We start from the raw sequence: 19,316 nt of genomic DNA, 5'->3' as shown, positions 1-19,316 counted from the left end.
CCAAGGAGGAGCCCTGGGCCTCTCTGTCCATGGTGGTCTCGCCCATCCTTGGCTTTATTTTAGATTTCCTCCCAAAGCAAGGCTGTGAACGAGAGATCTGGAGGGGGAAACATCTTCCCAACTCGGAGCTGGAGCCCAGCACTTTGGAGAAGAGGATGGTGCAGCATTGTTGCGTGATAGGGGCTGGATTTCAGGAGTTTGCATCATTTCTGTGCCCTTGCACATGCAGACATGGAACCACATTGCTGGTGTAACTTGTGACTGTGAAAGAGGCCACAATCTTGGCATATGCATCCTTTACATTTACAATTTATGCACATTTGCAATTTTTTTAAGTATACTGGGAACAGAAAATGGTATATCTTCTGCATAAAAATGAAAAGTAACAGAAAACCTGTTATATGCTCTATATAGCTCTGATCAGAGGGGAAAAGATGACTGCAGATTTGTGGTTGACAGCCTTCAGAAAAGGTTCAACAGAGTGTGAAAATTGACATTTAGCAAATAGCAATTCAGCCTTCATTTTTAGTGGAGCTGCTTGAAATAAATGGCAGGTTTTAAACAAAATGTTTGTTATATTGGATGTTGCTTGTCTCATTACTGCAGTTAATTAAAAGGGGGGACAATAAGTCAAAGCCAGAGTCAATAAGTTTGTTAATAAAGATTTAATTTGGTGGAATCATTATAAATTGACTGTACAATGAATGGATATGCCACGGGAATGTGAGTGTCTGCAGGTCCATGAATGGGTTTTCAGAAATACCCATCAGGTTGTAGCCAATTTGTCATGCTAAATAAGCTCTTCAAATCCACTTAGGCAAGTGTGTACATATTTCCAAAGGGTTTCACCACTGAGTAGGTGATGCACAAAGACACACCTTTTCTTTTTTTTTATCAGTTTTTTTTATTCTGCCATTTAAAATCCTTTTTAGTTTTGTTATCTCTGTATTTCTCATTGTAAGTGAGTTACTATTAATGCCAGTCTTTTTAGAAGGAATAGAATAAATCTGCAGAGAGGAGAAAGAGTAAATCACCATTGCAGTGAGTGCTGGAGGCTGAACCTGAGCACTATCCATGTGAGATTTTAATCCACCTGACCCTTCTCCTTTATTGCTGACCAAACAGCAGGTGAAAACCCCAGGGGCAGAGAAACTTCAAAAGTAATTTTAAAATGAAAATCCAGATGGACATCTCTTCCTCAAGCAGTTCTGATGCAGGAGACTGCGTGCAAAGGCTGATGCTCATGACTGCAATATTTGCATAGTGCTGCACCCCTGCCAGTAATCCTCTCATTGGAGTGTGGGTTATCACAGGAAAGCAATTTCTCTGGCAGGGGTGGCATGCTGGTCTGCCCTGCAGGGTTTTTCAACACTCTGAAAAACAGGAGAATAAGATAAAGAATTTGCATCATGCTGCCTTCTTTCAGAGTAGAGCAGATGAGCAAATCATGAAAGTAGCAGAGATTTGGGCCAATTCCATCCAGGTGCTGACTGCACATGGCAGTCACCCCAAATCAGAGCACCATGTACTGTCTATGTTAACAAATTGTTCATCCAGCACGTTTTACCTGACTCAAGTATCCATGTTTTCACGGTGTTTTATCATTTTAGCCTAACTCAGGTGGCTTTTGTCCTGCTGCCACCATCCAGCAGCCTGTATAAACCTCAGGAGGAAGCTGATTGAAGCCTGGACTGTCCCCTCCAGGACAGCATCACTGTCCCTGTGCCAGTGGCTCAGGGCTGCTGTGAAATGTGGCCCTACAGCCCTCTGTGATGTGTTCATCTCCTCTGTGTCCCTGAGGGCAGCACTTTGTGAGACACTGGGTAGCAAACAGTGTCAGTGGTCCCGAGAAGGAGCCACAACATTTGGTTTCTGTTTCTTTTTCTCCCCCCTGGCTCAGTGACAGTGCATCAAGCTAATACCCAATGTTAGCAGCTTCTTCTGCAATTCTGCTTGAAAGGGTTCCTTCCAATTTATGCCTTTTAATTAGAAGCTTTCAACCTGTAATTAGAAACTTACACCAGCCCAACCTTTGTTTCTTAAAAAATGCATTTGTGGTTTAGGCAATTATGGTAACATGAAAAGTAATTATTTCTCTCAGTGTGTGAAATGAGCCTGGTCGTTAGTGCAGCCAACAGGAGGAGGAATTTATTTTCTTTCCATTTGTTTTAATTTATTACAAGAAGTTACGTAATAAACAAAATAAATGGGTGGTTTAGGTAGTAGATGAGGCATGTGTAACTCTGGTTTGGGGAGTGCAGGGAGGCTGTGGGCAGTGGGATCAGAGGCACAGCCACACTGCAATGTCAACCCCCTGGTTACCACACACAGGTTGGCCATGAAGAAATTTCCAGAATGTCATTTGAGCAGTTTTGACCTGATCTATGTAAATGTTCAAGGAGCTGTGGTCAGGTGTTTGTAATAAAAATAATTATGGGCTCTTAGGTGGCAGCCACCAGTGGCATCAGCAGCAGCACTGTGCCTTGGTTAGAGCTCAGCCTGCCTTGTGATAATGTCATTTTCTGTCTCAGTTCTGACTGTGCCCACCCCTCAGCACTCAGATGGCTCTGGTGTCCCAGCTTGTCAGTTAAGGCTGAAGCTGGACCACCCCAGGTGAGGAGAGGGACATTGCAGTCATCTCTACACTTAAAATAGGAATCACTATTTTTACACCCCTGAATCCCTTCTCTGTCTGCTCAAACACACCATCTTTTTAAACCACATCTGTATTTACCACACATCGTGTTCAACTATCTCCCAATTTCTATGATAATTTCCCTCCTTGATTTATAAGCAACAGAATTTTTTTAATTATCCAGATGATTTTAATTTTCTCAGCCATACCTCCACTTTGTTGAACATTAATCTCGCACTTTTTTCTTAGACAATCTCTGCCCTTCACCACTTCTCCAGTTCATAATGAAACTAGATCTCAATGGTATTACACAGTCATTTTTCTCCCTAGATGAATTTGATATCATCTGCTTGATCTCAGGTTTTGTCTTCTAAATACTGTATTTGATTTCTGGTAACCTATTCCAGAAATTACTTTAAAACCAAAACTACCCTAAGACATTTAAGACAACTTTACATAATTCCCTTGCCTTCAGCAATTCCTGTGCTGTAGCGTGGTAGGCAATCACAAGGAATTTACAGCTGTATTTTGACTGCTCCATGTTTTCCTAGTTCTGCTGCTTTTTAGTGCTCTGAATTAGCCTCAGCTAATGCAAAGTGTTCTGGAAGACTGCAGCAGGGGATTTGCAGTGTGGTGGGAGGAACCATATGTTCAAACCTCTCCTCTTGCTGAGGAATGGCATTTTTTTGGAGGGAGAATGAAAGCTGGTTCTCACCTGCTTGGTGCTGCAAGACAATACCCTCCCTACAAACTCCTCTGATTACTCATTTGTCTGCACCCTCTCAAATCTTCTTTTCATATTAGCTGAGCATCTTCCTGATGCTGGCTTTGCCCACTTTTGTGTTGGTTTCACTGCTTTAGTTAGCCCTTCTCACAGAGTCGTGGCCTCTGAAGAGATGATAAGATAAGATATGTCCATTACATGGTCAGAAGAGTATTGTTTTAGCATCAGCTCTCTTCAGGAAAAGATCACTAAACACAGAGCCCATAACTGAAACTGGGTGAAAAATACCTGAACTGGTCCATTGGGCTCTGAGATGAAGTTACCAAAACCAGCAGCAGATTTATTACAGTGCTGGTGATGAAGCATTCCTGGAAGCTGTAAGAGCTCTATTTAAAAAAGAAGAAAGAAAAGTTGTAAACACAAGGTTCCCTATCCAAGGAAACAGTAAAGCTTACAAAGTTAGCACAAGGGTAATTTTCAGCTCCTTTTTATCTTTCTCTTGACTCAGCTTTGTACAAAATCTCTTCAGCATCTGTGTTGCCCAAACACAGATGAGAAAATTTGTTGCACCCCCTGCCATTTGAACCAGACTTATCTCTAACTCAATTACAAAACTGTAATTTCCAATAAAGCATCATTAGACCTCTGCACCCGTCAGGTCTCTGACAGATTTAGGTGGGTTTTGCTTGGGAATTACCTGTGGTTTGTGGAGATAGCTAAAATAATTTTCATTTACTGTTCAGTGTATTACATTATAAATTGCATAAGGTTTTGGACCCGAAGCCATAACAATCTCTTTCAGATTATGGCTGCACTGGAATTGTCACTCATTAGATTTGCAGCATAAACACTGGAAAGTGTGGTGATGCACACTGTCAGACTAACCAGTATTTACAGTGATAGGCAGGATTTACAATTGGATGACATGATAATAATATATCCTTGTTTACTTCTGTAATTAATGTTTCTAAAGAAAATACCCTGGAAACGTTCCATAAGCAAGATTTATTTCTGTTGATTGAGACTGTAATCAGATGTCCCTATTCAAACAGTAATTGGTGTGCTTCATTAACATGTAATTGAAAACAAGATTTATGTCAATGCTAGGCAATAAATAACAGGAATACATATTTTCTTATTAGTGATGATCTCTTCTGTAAGCTTTCAGAGTGCTTGCTGCTTTTGTACTGTGCCACTTAGGTCATATTTTCAAAATCATGGTGTCTCAGGAAAAGACATGCATTCAAAACCCTCTGGATTTTAACCTCTGGCTCTGATGTACCAAGGCCAGCTCCCTTTTTTTCTTTTTCCTGCTTTATATTAGACTCACTGTTCTTGCCATGTTTAGCCTGTGTTTTTCCCATGGAATGGCAATACCAGTAGGAAGGAATTCTAGTGATGAAGGGGAGAGCTCAAGGTGCTTGAACTTATTTTCAGTTGAGATTTTCACCAGGTTAGTCAAGGCTCAACTTGTTGCTCTTCCTTCCAAACATTCTTCTGTTCCAATACAAGTAAAGACAATTTTAAAAAATGGGGAAAAAACCCAAAAACAACATTTCTAGGCATTCTGAAAATAGAAGCTAAGCATGGCTTCTTTGCAATTCAGTAAAACCTAATTAACTTCCTGTTAATAGGGAGAAAAGCATTGTGTTTTGTTCTAGGAGTTGACATATATGAGATAACACACAAATAATGAAGTCAGAAGTGTAAGTCACTGGGAATGGGTGATCCCATTGATTTCATTGAAACAAGGGAGTTAAAATTGGAAACAAATTTCAGCTAAGAAGCTGGTTCATTACCAGCAAATTGATGGAGCTCCATGTTTACTTACTGAAATAATTTACCAATTGTATGAGATATAAGCAGGCATGGTGCTAGCATTGGCTAATTTTATGCTCAACGTGAATCTTATGGCTGGTCAGATGGATACCATAAAAAATAATTAGAGTCATTAGAGGTAATGGGCTACAGCTGCAGTAATACATGCTCTATTCTCAGTCCAGAGGTTTCTAAGCAAAATTAAATTAGCTCCTGTTACCACACTGCTCCATCATATGCTCCTCACCTCCTGTGCATGAACTTCTCTTCCCATTTCCTTACTGCAAGCAGCATTTGTGCCCCACACAGAAAAAGCCCCTTGTGGGGACAAGGAATTCTGAAGCTTGAGGCCATTCCTAGTTAAAAAAAAAAAAAAAGAAAAAAAGGAAGTAATAAAATGAGAACAGTTATAAAGTGGCAGCAGAAGGTCCTCAGCTCCCATGAACTCCTTTCACATGTTGAGGATCATCCCTCTCCTCTGCAGCCTTTGGTGCAAGGCACAGATTGCAAGTCATGTTTGCATCACTGGGCAAATTTCCCCCCCTGAACTATTTACATTAAAATTAACTTTTTAACAGAATTATGCCCACTGTATTGGAAGCATTTCAGCAGCCTCCAACTTCAGGTGATACTGCCTGCACATCTTTAATACCCTCCTTTTTTTCCAAAATTCCAAAGGCTGTTCATAAGAGTAAGGAAAATGCTGCATTGTCTTGGAGGGGGTGAGGGGAGGGACAAGAAGGAAACATGGTACTGAGGTGATTAATGTGACTGTTTATGCTGAAGGAAATGGAAACTAGAAATCTGGGTAAGTAATGATCTTTCCAAGTGAATGACTTTCTCTGGAACCACAATACAAACTCATGTGCTGATTTCCTTAAAATTATTGCTAAAATTCCCAAAGCAAAGCAGGGATGACACCGATTTTTTTTTTTCTTCCTTGTTGATTTTCAGGAGCACAGAATTCCCATTGATTTTCAGGGGTTCCCTGCGAGATGCCCACATGCCATCACCTCTCTTTAAAACAGGAGGTGCTTTGGTGGTGGGATGGAGTAGAAGGGCTCAAGAGGCACATTTAGTACTGTCCATTAAGGGTGGTGAGCTGGAGCTGAGTGTCCTCAGGGTGAGGAACAAGAGTAACACCATTTTTGATGAAGGTACAGTCCCAGTAGTGCAGCTTGGGAAGGATCAGTTTTCCACGTGCCAGCCATTTATCCCTGGCCATGGTGACTTCCCTGGCCTCAGTTATTGCAGTATATAAAGACCTCACAACTGCTGATATATTTATCTTCCCATCCTCCCCATGGGGTTGGGAAGTGCTATTACCTCTGTTGCAGAACTAAGAACTGAGATTAAGGGTCAGATTTGTTATGGCATTTAGGTGCTCAATGGGATTTTCAAAAGCAGCTAACACCCTTTGTAATAAGTGGAACTTGGGAACTTGGATGGTTCGGAAAATCCTGTTACTTGTGTCTTTTTTTTTTTAAATTTTGGACTTACATGAAGTCTTGGGATCCAGAGGAGTAGTTCCCAAGTTGTGGGGAGTTACCCAGACAGGAGAATGTCTCTTCATTCACCTCCCAGGAGACTGCAGGTGGGACAGGAGCAATTTCATGGCAGTAGCTTATCTCAGTGCTGAATTCAGCAAGCTGTAACTGTGCACAGCATTGCATTTACCCTTCCTGCCCAGCTCTGGGAGAGAGGTCAAAATCCAGTCCTGCAAATACTGGAGCAAAAATAAGCAGCACCTATGGTCAATAAAAAGGGCTTATGTGCCAATTGCTGGGATGGAAAATTCAAGAGCAGGAGCAAATAATGAAACAATTTATATTCATGCAGCCACCTTTCCAGCCTACTGCTCTAAGTACAGGCTTACACCTCACCAGGAGATGGGAATCCCACTAAAAGCTCTGGAGTATCACACTGGAAAACAAATGTTGATTTTGAATGAATTATCTGTTCATCTCTAAATCATTTTCTTTCATTATTAGTCTCCAAATTGGTTCTGCTCTGGAAGGCAGAATTAAGTTTAAAAGCAGAGCATCTCTTAAATGCCTGCTTCAAATGAAAGTGTTCAGTAAACATTGCTCAAACCCCCAGAGCATAAACTCCTCAGCTGCTTTCTCTGGCTTTGCATAGATTTTGCAGCTCCTGGTTTATGGTCAGGTGGCTGAGGGATTCATTCAGGATATCAGAAAATAATCAAATGAAATCCCTTACAAACATATGCCCCTTAAATACCAAGGAAAGTATTTTTAAGATGTTCCTGTCCTCCTTTACAGTAGCATAAATTGGGACAAGAGTCCCAAAAAGATGGATTTACAGCAACATGGAGGAGAGAGAAGAGTCAGGTTCCAAACTGCAGACCAAGGTTTTCATCACTGAAAGAGCTTCACTTTGCTGTCATGGTGTTTTCAAACATTTCTGTAGTTTTAAGATTCTAAAGAGATCCCTGGGCTTTAAAGTTGTATTTTCAGTGTTAAAGGGCTGGGTTTGGGTTGAATCAGTGTGTCAGCAGGATTGCAGCTGTCTGAGGCTGTGATCTGGGGTGGTGGAGGGGGGTCAGCTCAGTGAGGAGGGTGATGGAGCAGCAGCAAAGCCCTGGCTGTTGTTGTGTCCTTGTCCCACGTCACACCATGGGCTGTTCATGCCTCCATGAGGAAAGAAGCTCTGCATGGATTAGAGTGCATCCAAAAATCACATGGTTTCCAAAAGTGTTTGCAAGGTGCTGTTATTCCACTTCTTCAGGTGGAGGAGGGAGAATAGCTCTGTCACTTCATTACACATGAAAGAGAATAAAACTCTGGGGCAGTGTTGTCTAGGACACTCCAGATCACTGCTGGTTTTTTCAAAGCTTGAATTTTAACTCAGTTGGCTGTTCAGGGGACCTGTGTGCCCAGGGAAAGATGTGCAAAAAACTCCTCTATTGATCCTTCCCCAAGACTTCCACAGATTTCCCAGCTCTCCTCTCTCTCCAGTAAAGGGGTGGGACTGGGGGGCTGCTGCTGCACAGAGCAGGAATTCAGGGCTGCTGCAAAGGAGTGTGTTTGCACTGTGGTGTCTGAGCACTGTTTTGTGCCTAGGAGATTTATTTCTCAGTGGATAGAAGAGCTAAAAGATTAACAGATGAACAAATATGTTGAGACAGCCAGGACATCAAAAAAATTGGAGAGTCACTGAGATGCTGGAGAGTCACCAGGCCATGTTCTTAGGAATTATTTTATCCTCAGATTACCTCAGCTGTCTTGGGGTTTGGACACATCCTCTGGTGAATTTAGCTACATGATTTAGGATATAACTGGCCCAAGCTCTCTGCTGCTCCTCCTGAGGATCCTGCCTGTGGAGAAGGAGTGTGTGCCTGTGTGCCAGACCCTGCAGCACAGATCCTGGGGGTCCTTTGTTTCTCAGGACAAACACCAGCCTGTGAGGTACACCAAGGGTGAGAGTGTACTGAGTCCCTGGGCAGAAATCTCCAGGGAAAATGCGGGTCAGACAGCTTTTGTCCTCCATGCAATCTGCAATTCAGTCAGGCAGTGAAAAAAAAGTGATTTACAGCAGTCTTAACCTTAGGTTCCTCACACAGGAACCAGCTGAGGGGTGATACCAGCGGAAGGAATCAGAAGTTCACATAAAAAGTGGCTTCCCTGCAGAAAACAAGAAGCAGCTCAGAAGGGTTGTGCAGAGGCTGCTCATTCCTTAGGCTGCATATGCCTCAATTGCTCCCTGAAATTTAGATTTAGTTAAGTCAGCCAGGAAATTATGGATAAGTTTGGGGTCTTGAGGGAAAGGTGTTCAAAAATCAGCAATATGAAGACACTGAAAAGGGGGAAAGTCGTAACTTGAAAAGTGCCACACAGAGGGAGCTGTGCCTGTGCTTTATTGAACTGTTGGCTGCAATAAATACAGCTGAATTCCCTCAGTCTCCCATAATGCTGTCTCAGTAGCAGCAGGAGTCCATTTAAGAGCACACTTACATGCACAAATGATTATATATATGGAGAGCAGAGAAAGAGCTGATGCAGGCAAACCCTGAGAGCTGCCCGGCAGAGCTGGGGCTGCCCCGTGCCCAGCTTTGGTCAGTGCTGCCAGCCCAAAACTGGCAAAGCAGAGGAGCCTCTGCTCCAGCCCTCCCACCTGCTTCACCTGAGGAGACCACAGCCTAGATCTTGTGATCCTACAGTAAATAAATGATGATGAAGTCAACTAAAAGGATATTCCCAAAGAGGGAGAGGGGTTTTTTTATGACCATTTGCAATACAGACAGTAATAAGAGACTGTATTATAAATAAGAAAGAGATAAGTGCAATAGAAGACCAAAAAATGGATGATGAACAAGGAAGGCTGAACCTTGTGCTTCTGTTCTTACAGCATTAACCCCAATTGCTGAAGGTAAAGGTCTGGCTGTGTTACAGGGCTGTAGCAGGGCTGTCAGAGGCTGTGCAGTGTGTCCGTGGTTAGGAGGGGCTGAAGCTCTGCAGAGCACATGGTCATGCCTGGTGTGATGTGAGCCTAGGACTGGAGACCACAAATTTTGGGGTCTTCAGCCTGATTGCTTTCATTGATTTCCTTGTATCCTTAAACCCTTCCAAACCTCACATTGTAGGAAGTCAGGAGAACTAATTCATTCCTGTTTGAACAGTGGTTTGAGGAAGAGAAACACTTGCACCCTTGCTCAGCTTTGCTGATATCCTGTTAGCACTCATCAGTGAGAAAGCTGAACCAGAATTAAGAGCAAGCTGACCTTGGGGGTGGCTTCATTGCCCCTTTTCTCTTGGCCCAGCATAGCAAAGCTAGCATGGAGTGTTAGCAAATCAGATTTGTGATGTGTCTTACCACACCGTGCATGAACCTTTTCCTCTGGTAGCAGGTGAGAACCTGCACATGAGCAGGGTCTGAGGGGCAGCAGGGCAGCACAGCAGCCTAGCAGGAGCATGGAGCCCACGGGCTGTGTGAGCCCTGTGTGCTGCAGGATGGGGATGCTCAGCAGGAGCAGGAGCCCATGGCTGTCCCTGTGCTGAGGCTGGGGGGCTCAGCAGGAGCAGGAGCCCATGGCTGTCCCTCTCTTGCAGGCTGGGGCAGCAGGGCTCAGCAGGACCAGGAGCCCATGGCTGTGTCCCTGTGTGTTGCCTGAGCAGGAGCCCATGGCTGTCCCTGTGCTGAGGCTGGGGGCTCAGCAGGAGCAGGAGCCCATGGCAGTCCCTCTCTTGCAGGCTGGAGTCGCCCACGCGCGCGCTGGTGATGGAGGCTCCCAAGGGCATCGAGATCAACGCCGAGGCCGGCAGCCTGAAGGCCACGTGCAGGACAGAGCTCAGGCTGGAATCCAAAGATGGAGAGGTGAGTGCAAAGCCCTGCAGCAGAGCCAAGGCATGGGTGCCCTGCAGAGCTGTGGCCCTGTGGGTCACCAAGCTGCTGTGAGTGGAAGCCTGGGGACAGTGGGCTCTCCTGACTTCATTCCTTCTCACCCTGATTGAGCACATCCCATGCAAAGCAGACTCACTCCGTGGCAAAGGCTGATTCATTATTTTTAAAGTGCATGGATAATAGCATCTGTTGTTCCAGCAGATTTATGCAGCTGTAAAATGCACACTGCTCCTAAATTCTTTGTTTCCTTGTCACTTTAAAACAAGATTTACTCAGCCAGCATAATTAAATCTTTTATCATATATTATTCTATAAGAAGAGCTTAATTCACTGGTATTGATCTGGAAAGCTTTTGTGGCTGATGTTTCATTCTGGAATGAAAGGGAACATTAGGAGACACAGGTTGTTGCACTGGAGAAACTTCCAAAGGGGAAGAGAGAACACTTAAAGCTGATAACATAGAGTAAAAGTAAAGTAGGTGTTGAGTTAAGCCTCTTCTGGTGTCATAAACTCATGTGGGCACATGGTTTTGCTGGTGTTCTCATCCCCTCCTCCTGCCACAGTGATGGAAGGCACCAAAGGATGAGGCTCCCAGTGGGGAAACCACTGAGATCCTCGTCAGGAGGAGCTGCCCATGGAACACAAACCTCCAGGCAAGAGGGCTCCCACAACAGTTGAGATTCACCTATCTTAGTGTCAGGGGTATAAAATAGAAAGACTCTTTAATTTCAGTTTCTGTTTTTTCTAAACACTTGCATTTTAAGACAGTCCAAACCTAGACCATGGGTGTTAAGAAAAAAACCTCTGAAAAATACCAAAAAAAAAGAAAAAAAACCCTAATACACTGAGATTGAAATCCAAGGCATTTCACAACTTCAAGCAGTTGCTTTCAATACCAAGATGCTTTTAAATGCATAAATTGACTTGTATCTTTCAGGACATGAGATGGGTGGATACTAAACTGGGAGATTGTTACTGTCATTGCTGATATTCTCAGTCGCCCTGTAGTATTCTGGGGTTCAGGTTATTTTACTGTATTCTGGCTGATGCCAGAGCACTCCCCTGCAGCTGCCACATGTCTGAGAGCTGCCACATGTTGTTTGCCTTATGTTGTTTTGTAAGGAGGAATTTAGGACTGTTAGAGCATTTGAGTTATTTTTAATATACACAAAAGTGTTACACATATACATAAAATATGCATAAAATATGCATTAAATATACATAAAATATACATAAAAGTCAGTGCTGGGAGCCTGCAAGTGTAACTGGCAATGGGATCACAGTGACAGAGATCCTGATGGAGGAGCAGGGTGGTTGGGTGGGTGTGAACCATCCATGCTCTCCATCTGACAGTGAGCTACCTCTGGTTGGGTCAATCCAAACCTGGGATTGGGTTCCTGGAGGTGTCCCAGGAAGCTAAAAGCCAAGGAAACACGGTGGGTACATCAGCAGAAACAAACTGGAGGTCGTGGTAAAGGCAGATAATTTGCCCACACAGATTTGTGTCAGACTTTCCCATCCTAAAACACTTCCCTCCCCAGTTTTTGCAGCATCTGAGCTTTCTGGAAGAATCTTCTTTAAACACAGAAATCGGAAATAACAGCTCTTTCTTTAAATCAGAAGTAACAGCTCCCCGCTAATTCTCTCTCTTTTTTTCTCTCTCTCTCTCGCCACCACTGACTCCAGATAACGTTGAATTCTGCAAAAATCAAACTACCTAACTTGCCTCAAGGATCTTCCTCTTCTGCAGGGTCCAGGCAAAAAATCTACGAGCTCTGTGTGTGTCCCAATGGGCGGCTGTTCCTGTCTCAGGCAGGCAGCAGCTCCACCTGCCAGATAAACACGAGCGTCTGCCTTTGAGAGACAATTTGCAGAGGGGCATCACAGGCAGCACAAAAGCCAGTTCTGGTCTCACAGATCCAGCTGCCAACTATTTTTACTAGAACACAGAAAGCCTATCAAAGACTTTTTTTGTGTGTGCGCGCGCGTGTGTGTGAATATATATATAAAAAATATATATAAGATATATATATATATCCTCTGTGTAAAATGATGTTTCAGTACAAGGAATCCCAGGGTGACCCTGTTACATTTGTGTAGCATTTCTCTTTCCCACACCAAAATTTACTGGTACAATCTGCTGAATTGGATCTGATGCTCCCCTGGACCCTTCTGTATTAAGACAGTGCAATGATCACCCCTCGTTTTTGATCACGTTCTCAGAGCAATGGGATTGCTGGCTGGGCAAGACCCTGGAACCAATGCAGACCCACCACCATCCAAAGGGAAGAGAAGCATCTCTGATTATTTTTGTGCCATTAAATCGGTGGCAAGAAAAATAAATAGTTTCAAAAACAGCGGAATGGCCAGATGTGCTGTGCTGATCACCTACAGTGATCCAAGATACCTGAGGTTAAATTACTCTTTAATTAAATTATCACCTGAAGCATGGCTCCCTGCTGGGAGAGAGGGATGCACTTGGCCAGTAGGAAAGTCCAGACCTTGCTGAAACAATAAATGTGATTTTCTGAAGGTGTTCAACACTTTCCTGTGCATGGCCAAGGACGCCTTGTGCTATTCAGGTGTGACACATCAGGTCCAACACTAACCTAAAATCATCTCTGTGCTGGCAAAACTGGTGTTGTACTTAGTCATTGGAAGGAACAAACTTGTGAAAGTTGGACTAAGCAGAAAAATTCTGAACCTCTTTTGCTAACAGGTGTCCTGGATCACCCTACAAACTCCCAGTAACACCTTCAATTTTGAACATATTTGGTGTGAAGGTGTGAAGATTTAAGATTTGGACATTGCCTAAATACCTATAGAAACAGAGAAAATCAGCTAGAAACTGAGAAAAACAAAGAATTAAGTGTATAATTTAGATGCTACACCAGAATTGTTGTCATCTTTCTTTTGAAGATACACAGTCCAAGGTCACTTAGATTTGGTGGAAACTGCAATTATCAGAGATGCTTAAAATGAAAGACTTTTTTAAAGGATTTATAAAAATTGTGGCAAAGCCAGATTACTGAAAGGAAGGGCTTTGGATGCTGGTTCCTCTAGAATTTGAGTCCCCAAAACTCTGTGGTTGAATCTTATCATGGTTGCATTTTTTTCTTATTTTAAAGTCTAGGAGTCACGGGCAGGATAAAACACAAAAATCTGATCTGGCAACATTACTTCCACTTTTGAAGTTTTGGAAAATAATGATAAGAGCCCAGATCATTGAAGTCTGACCCATAATTTCATCCACATGTATGTAAAAATCCTTAAAAAAACCAAATATACCAATTAAGGCAAAAATTTCCAAGTTACAATAAATCTCACGAGGACAGCAAGGTTTCTAAGCCACTGAGATGCTTCTGAAATATTACCTCATGTGCAAATAAGACAGATCTGTGCCCATCCCTAGTGATATCTAACCAAAGCTGGTATTCTTCAAGGGATTTTCAAGATAAAGCATAGCTGACAGAAATCTTTAAAAATAATTTAGTCAATTCCCTTTTTTTACAGCTTTTCACGTGTTTTCTTGTGGTCTCGAGAGTACCAGGGTTTGATTTTTTTTAATTTTTTTTTTGAATTAACAATTCTGGCTTAATCCAAATCTGATTGGACTCAGAGAAGATTTCTATGGAGTTTAGATTAGACGTGTTTCTGCCTGACAAAGCAGCACTCCCAAAAACATTTATTCCTGAAAGAGGATTGAATTCTTTCCTTTTATTTCTATAATGCTTTCTGATAAATCAACAAACTCTAACTATTCATTAATGAATGATTCCTGTAATTATTATGTCTTGAGTCAACATTTGAATGCAAAGGGTCACCCAGGGTAACAATTGTATTGGGACACAGGACTGTACCATCTCTGTTCAAAGAGGGGAATTGTGCCTATGCCTTAAGTCAATGCACTCAGCAAGGAGAAGCACATCATATTTATCTTGTTATTAAATCTAGTTTATTTGGGGGGAGGGACAGGAGGGTGTCTTGGGAACTGGTTGTGCAACTTCAAACAGATACTGATGAAATACATTAAGACTGTAGGGGCACCTAGAATGATACAGACTTTTTTTTTTCTTACCATGTTAAATATAGCAAAATACTGTGTATGTTACCTCTGGGACCATGACTGAAGTCCCATTCATAGTCCTACATTTACTGTAATTTTTTTTTCCCTCTTCCATAGAATACTGATCACAAACCTCATAGCAGGCATGGCCCAATCCATAACCAAATCCTGTGTGAGCAGTTTGAAGACACGTGCTGCAGAAAGAGTTCCCTGACAATGAATCAAATTAATTCCCAGCCCTGGGAGTGTTCAGGGGGGTGAGGAGGGCAGGGCTGAGCCCACCAGGGATGCTGCATCCTGATTTCTGTGCTCCACTCTGATCACAGCAGTGTCTCAGTCCTCGTCCCTGTGCCACCCTCTGGCTGCTCCCAATTTCCATCCCAACAAATTAATTTTGAGTAGCTGCTTTTCCCAGCTGGGCTCTTGGATGAGGTTATCACCTTCTCATGTCACAACAGCCATGAAACTGCTAAGGACATTCATATCTTGGTGTGAATTTCTGCTGGGGAGCTGTTAGGAAATGACCTTAACATCTGTGCCATCACTGCAGATGCTTCTCTGAGGTGAACAAAGGGTACCTTAATTATATCTACTGAAAGAAATTCTTATTTCAATATATCTTAAAACCATGTTTCCATCTTAGAAAACATAAAATTATGTGTTGTGTTGAAATGTGAGGAATTGTTTCTAGAAAGAATGAACCCCTGTAGGGACTTGGAGATTGTTTGAACACCACTTGAGTTTTAAGACAGTGGTTTGGGTGATGCTGCCTGTGCTGGTCAGAAAGTGGCAAACATAAACACAGGCTGGGCAGAGGGTGGGTCAGGAATATTCCTGAGGAGAAGGACTTGGGTTGTTGGTTGGGGAGAAGCTCAACATGACCTGAAGTGAACTCACAGCCCAAAAAGCCAGTCCTGTCCTGGGCTGCCTCACAAGCAGTCGAGGGAGGGGATTCTGAGCTTGTGACATCCCACCTGCAGTGCTGTGTCCAGCTCTGGGTGGTCCCAGCATCAGAGGGATGGGGACACATTGGGGTGAGTCCAGAGGAGACCACAAAGATGCTCTGAGGGCTGGAGCTCCTCTGGGAGTGCTGGGGGTGCTCACCTGGAGAAGAGAAGGCTCCAGGGAGACCTCAGAGCCCCTCCAGTGCCTAAAGGGCTCCAGGAGAGCTGGAGAGGGACTTTTTACAAGGGCAGGGGTAATAGGGCATGGAAGAATGGCTTCAAACTGACAGCAGGCAGGGTTAGGTTAAATATTAGAAATAAACTCTTTGCTGTGAGGGTGGTGAGGCCCTGGCACAGGTTGCCCAGAGAAGCTGTGGATGCCCCATCCTTGGAAGTGCTGGATGGGGCTTGTAGTAGCCTGGTGTAGTGGAAGGTGTCCCTGCCCATGGCAGAGGGCTGGAACTGGATGATTTAAGGTCCCTTTAATCCCAAACCATTCTAGGATTCTGTGAAAGCAGAGCAAACAGGACTGTGTCTCAGATCCCAGGGGAAAAAACAGGCATTTTCTTTAAAAAGCTGCCTGCTAACACATCCAGCCATCTCACACTCACAGTGGCTGACTCTCCTGTTGCACAAGGCAGGTGCAGGAGAGTCCCTTCTCCTGCCTTGCCCAGAAATCCCTCACAGTGGGATTCCTCACTACCTGTGTGGGCTGCTTTTCCCTGAATCCATTCAAAGCAGAGCTCCCCTGACTGGAATTTCATCCACGTGCTCTACCTACCACTGATAAAATGCCAGAGACAAACAAGGCTTTGTGTGTTTTGTTGTGAATTGGGCCTGAAGTTTAGTTCAGTGGAGCATTTGCTGTGTGGGAGGTGGGGTTGATCTCAGAATGGAGTTTGGTTTGTGTCTGCTGAGCTCCGTGGGAGAGTTGGTGATGACTTGATGGCCTGAGCCTGAGCTGGGCAGGTGCCAGCTGGGGACAGTGGGAGCACTGCCAGCCCCTGGGGTGGCTCTGGGGCTGAACCAGACCCTGCACTGCAGCTGTGAGCACTGAAACCCCACCCAAATGCTAATCAAGGGACTGTGCCAGCAGTGCCAGTGTACCTGGGGTGGCCGTGCAGGAGTCATAAATGCATTTATGTGTGCTGGCTCTTCATAGGACTGCAGGACCCTGTCCAGTTTGCTGTAAATGTGACACTTCAGGAAAGGGTCAGGAGAATGACAGCCAGTGCTCACCTGTGACAGGAACCTTGTCCATATGGAGTGTGTGACCCTTCTGTCATGGCTGAGGCAGGATGGTTCTCCAAAAGCAAAAAGACTTTGCCATTAGCAAAAGCAGAGGTCCTGGGAATGTCTGCACATCTGTGCCCATTCTCCAAGTTTCTTTGTGGGGTTTTTTTTTGGCTGTTGGTTTGTTTGGGTTTTTAATTCATTTTGAAGCATATTATCCCATAGTTAAACAGTACAAAGAAATGTTAACAGTAAAGGAAGTCATCAAAAGGGGAAGCCAGAAACTACTACAATATGTATAAAGTCTCTTCTAAGTATTCATTTTTAGAAGAGTGAGTATGTGCAGGAGTGATTTGTATTTGGTTACCTCAGTCATGTGCTGTCTAGCAGCTGTGTTTTGCAAGGGTTGTGGGGTTTTTTTCTCCTGTTATGATAAATATCACATTGCACAAACAAACTTTGAAGGCATAAGCCTGAAACTCTGCAGTATATGGTATGGCAAAATGATGGCTAAATAAAAACCCCTCCCTAGAAAGTGCTCCAAGGTTAAAGGGAGATTCCTGTGGGACTTGAGAAGGCTAGCTCACATCACAACCTAGTGAAAACTCATTTTGTTGTCATAAGATGCTCACACATGCACACAAATACACACACATACTCATACACACTTGTTTACAACAAAAGCCAATTTTCTTTATGTTTGTTTTTATGGCTTTAAGTTTCACATTGCAAAAGAGAGTGAGACAAAGACCAAAGACTTCAAGAAGTTCATCCCTCTCTGGTTGCCCTCATGCCTGAAATGCATTAACTTTAATGGTGCTTTTTCTGAACTGGATAGGAGAAATGCAGGTGTACCATAAAGCTGCATTTGAGAGAATAAAGTGGCAGGAAGGCTCTAACTTGGTTAAGGGGGAGAGGAGGAAATAACGTGAAAAATCTTGAAATGTGTGCAGAGGGCAAGGTTACCTGAAATCTGAAATGTGGAGAAATAGCCCAGAAAGCTTAAAGACATCATCCTGGGCTGGAAGTATAAATAAACTGAGTAAATGGTGCCAGCTGTTCACTTGAGCATTAGCAGGGCAGCAGCTCCAGTGGAGAACAGTAACTGCTGCAATGATTTCATTTTAGACATACCTACAGTAAAAAAAAAAATTAAAAAAAAAAAAAAAAAAAAGAAAGAAAAGTTAGAGGCTGTGCTCTTTTTTATGGCTGACATTTTAAATTTTGAAATGTCATCATCCAGAATTCACCCCAGCAAGCACAGGGCATGTTCCTGCCAGGCTTTGCCAAGCACTGCTTTGGTGCTTTTTGAATATGAAAATACCAGCCTTTTTATTGCCCTGGCTGCTCAGGAATGTGATCCTGGCAACTGTTCCCTTTCCCCCATTTTAACCTTTTTTTCCCTCAGCTCTGAAATTGCTGTGTAATGTTTTGGTAGCTGGTATCCTGCTCCCAAATCCAGCAGCCCCCAAAACCTGCATGTAGCAGTGGCATGGCCATAAAACTGGGACTTCCAGGTAAATTCTGCCTGGCAGTTGCTGTGTATTCACAGCTGATGTAGCCAAGTTTATGGCTGTGAGTGGAGCAGGGTTAAACACTGACGTGGTGCTGAGGTTATTCAAGCAAGAGTGGAGTGAATTAAACAAGGCAGGTAGGAGGGAAGGGGAAGAAATGGGGAGAGACATCACCCTAATCACAGTAATGCAGTCAACGTCTCTGTCCCTTTGCACTATTATACTTTAAATTAATAACATCCATTTTACTAAATATGGTGGCAATTATGCTTGATCTTTTCATGGAGCTCAGTGGAATTACTGTCACTGAAACCACTTAGAGCTCGGGCTGTTCAAGATTGCTGGGGTGTTGTTTCCATCCACAATAACCACAGTGGCTTGGGGCTTGGATGGAAATTATAGTGAATAGCTTGTATTTAGAAAGCTTTTAAGTCTGCTGTGGTTGAGAGGCCCCTGGTTATGCACATCCAGCCCTGAGGCTTTATCATTTCAGCCTCTCTTGTCCTGCCACTTGAATTGTATTGTGCCCTTGTGAAAAGCGACACACGTATAAAGAACACAGGGAAGATGGATATTTAAAGCTGCAGGATTTTTATCTGCAACGAAGAAGGAAATACAATCAAGAGTGCCCCACTGAGATTTCCCATCCAAATCACTTTAAACTAGAGGTGCAAGTCCCTTAAAAATTAATTTGCTACAAGTGTCGTTCCTGCAGCAAAGTTAGCACTGGTGTCTCTCCCAGGAAATGTCTCACCTTCTTGCAGCTGGAAGCCCTGTGGTGGCTGGGATTTGGTGCCACCAGTCAGGGTGGTGAGCTGCCTGTTTCAGGTTTCCTTTGAGGCAGCTGATCTCCATGGATGGAGCTTTTGTTGGCTTCTAACAGGGATTAAAGAACAGGAGGGATAAATCCACTGTGAAATGATATGTAATTGTATGTTTGCCTCATTTAGTTTGGTTGAAACTTTCCACCAGGAAGGGAAAATATCAGGAGCGATTTCTGTGAAAATGTTACATTTACATT

At 43.4% G+C, this 19,316-nt stretch overlaps 1 protein-coding gene across 11 annotated transcripts in view; it reads left to right on the top strand.

Annotated features, from left to right (window-relative positions):
• SGCD (sarcoglycan delta) overlaps positions 1–17,964 on the top strand; it is a 305,579-nt gene extending 287,615 nt beyond the window's left edge. For all 11 annotated transcript variants that reach the window (XM_064387559.1, XM_064387551.1, XM_064387556.1 and 8 more), the window contains 2 exons: positions 10,388–10,511; positions 12,225–17,964. In XM_064387559.1, coding sequence (XP_064243629.1) covers positions 10,388–10,511; positions 12,225–12,398 — 298 coding nt within the window. In that variant the 3' untranslated portion in view covers positions 12,399–17,964. The remainder of the gene's footprint in view (positions 1–10,387; positions 10,512–12,224) is intronic.
• The last annotated feature ends 1,352 nt before the right edge of the window (positions 17,965–19,316 follow it).

The sequence above is a fragment of the Passer domesticus genome, chromosome 13 (assembly GCF_036417665.1).
Source record: "Passer domesticus isolate bPasDom1 chromosome 13, bPasDom1.hap1, whole genome shotgun sequence".
In the NCBI taxonomy this organism is placed as follows: domain Eukaryota; kingdom Metazoa; phylum Chordata; class Aves; order Passeriformes; family Passeridae; genus Passer; species Passer domesticus.
This window is presented reverse-complemented; position numbering and strand designations above follow the sequence as displayed.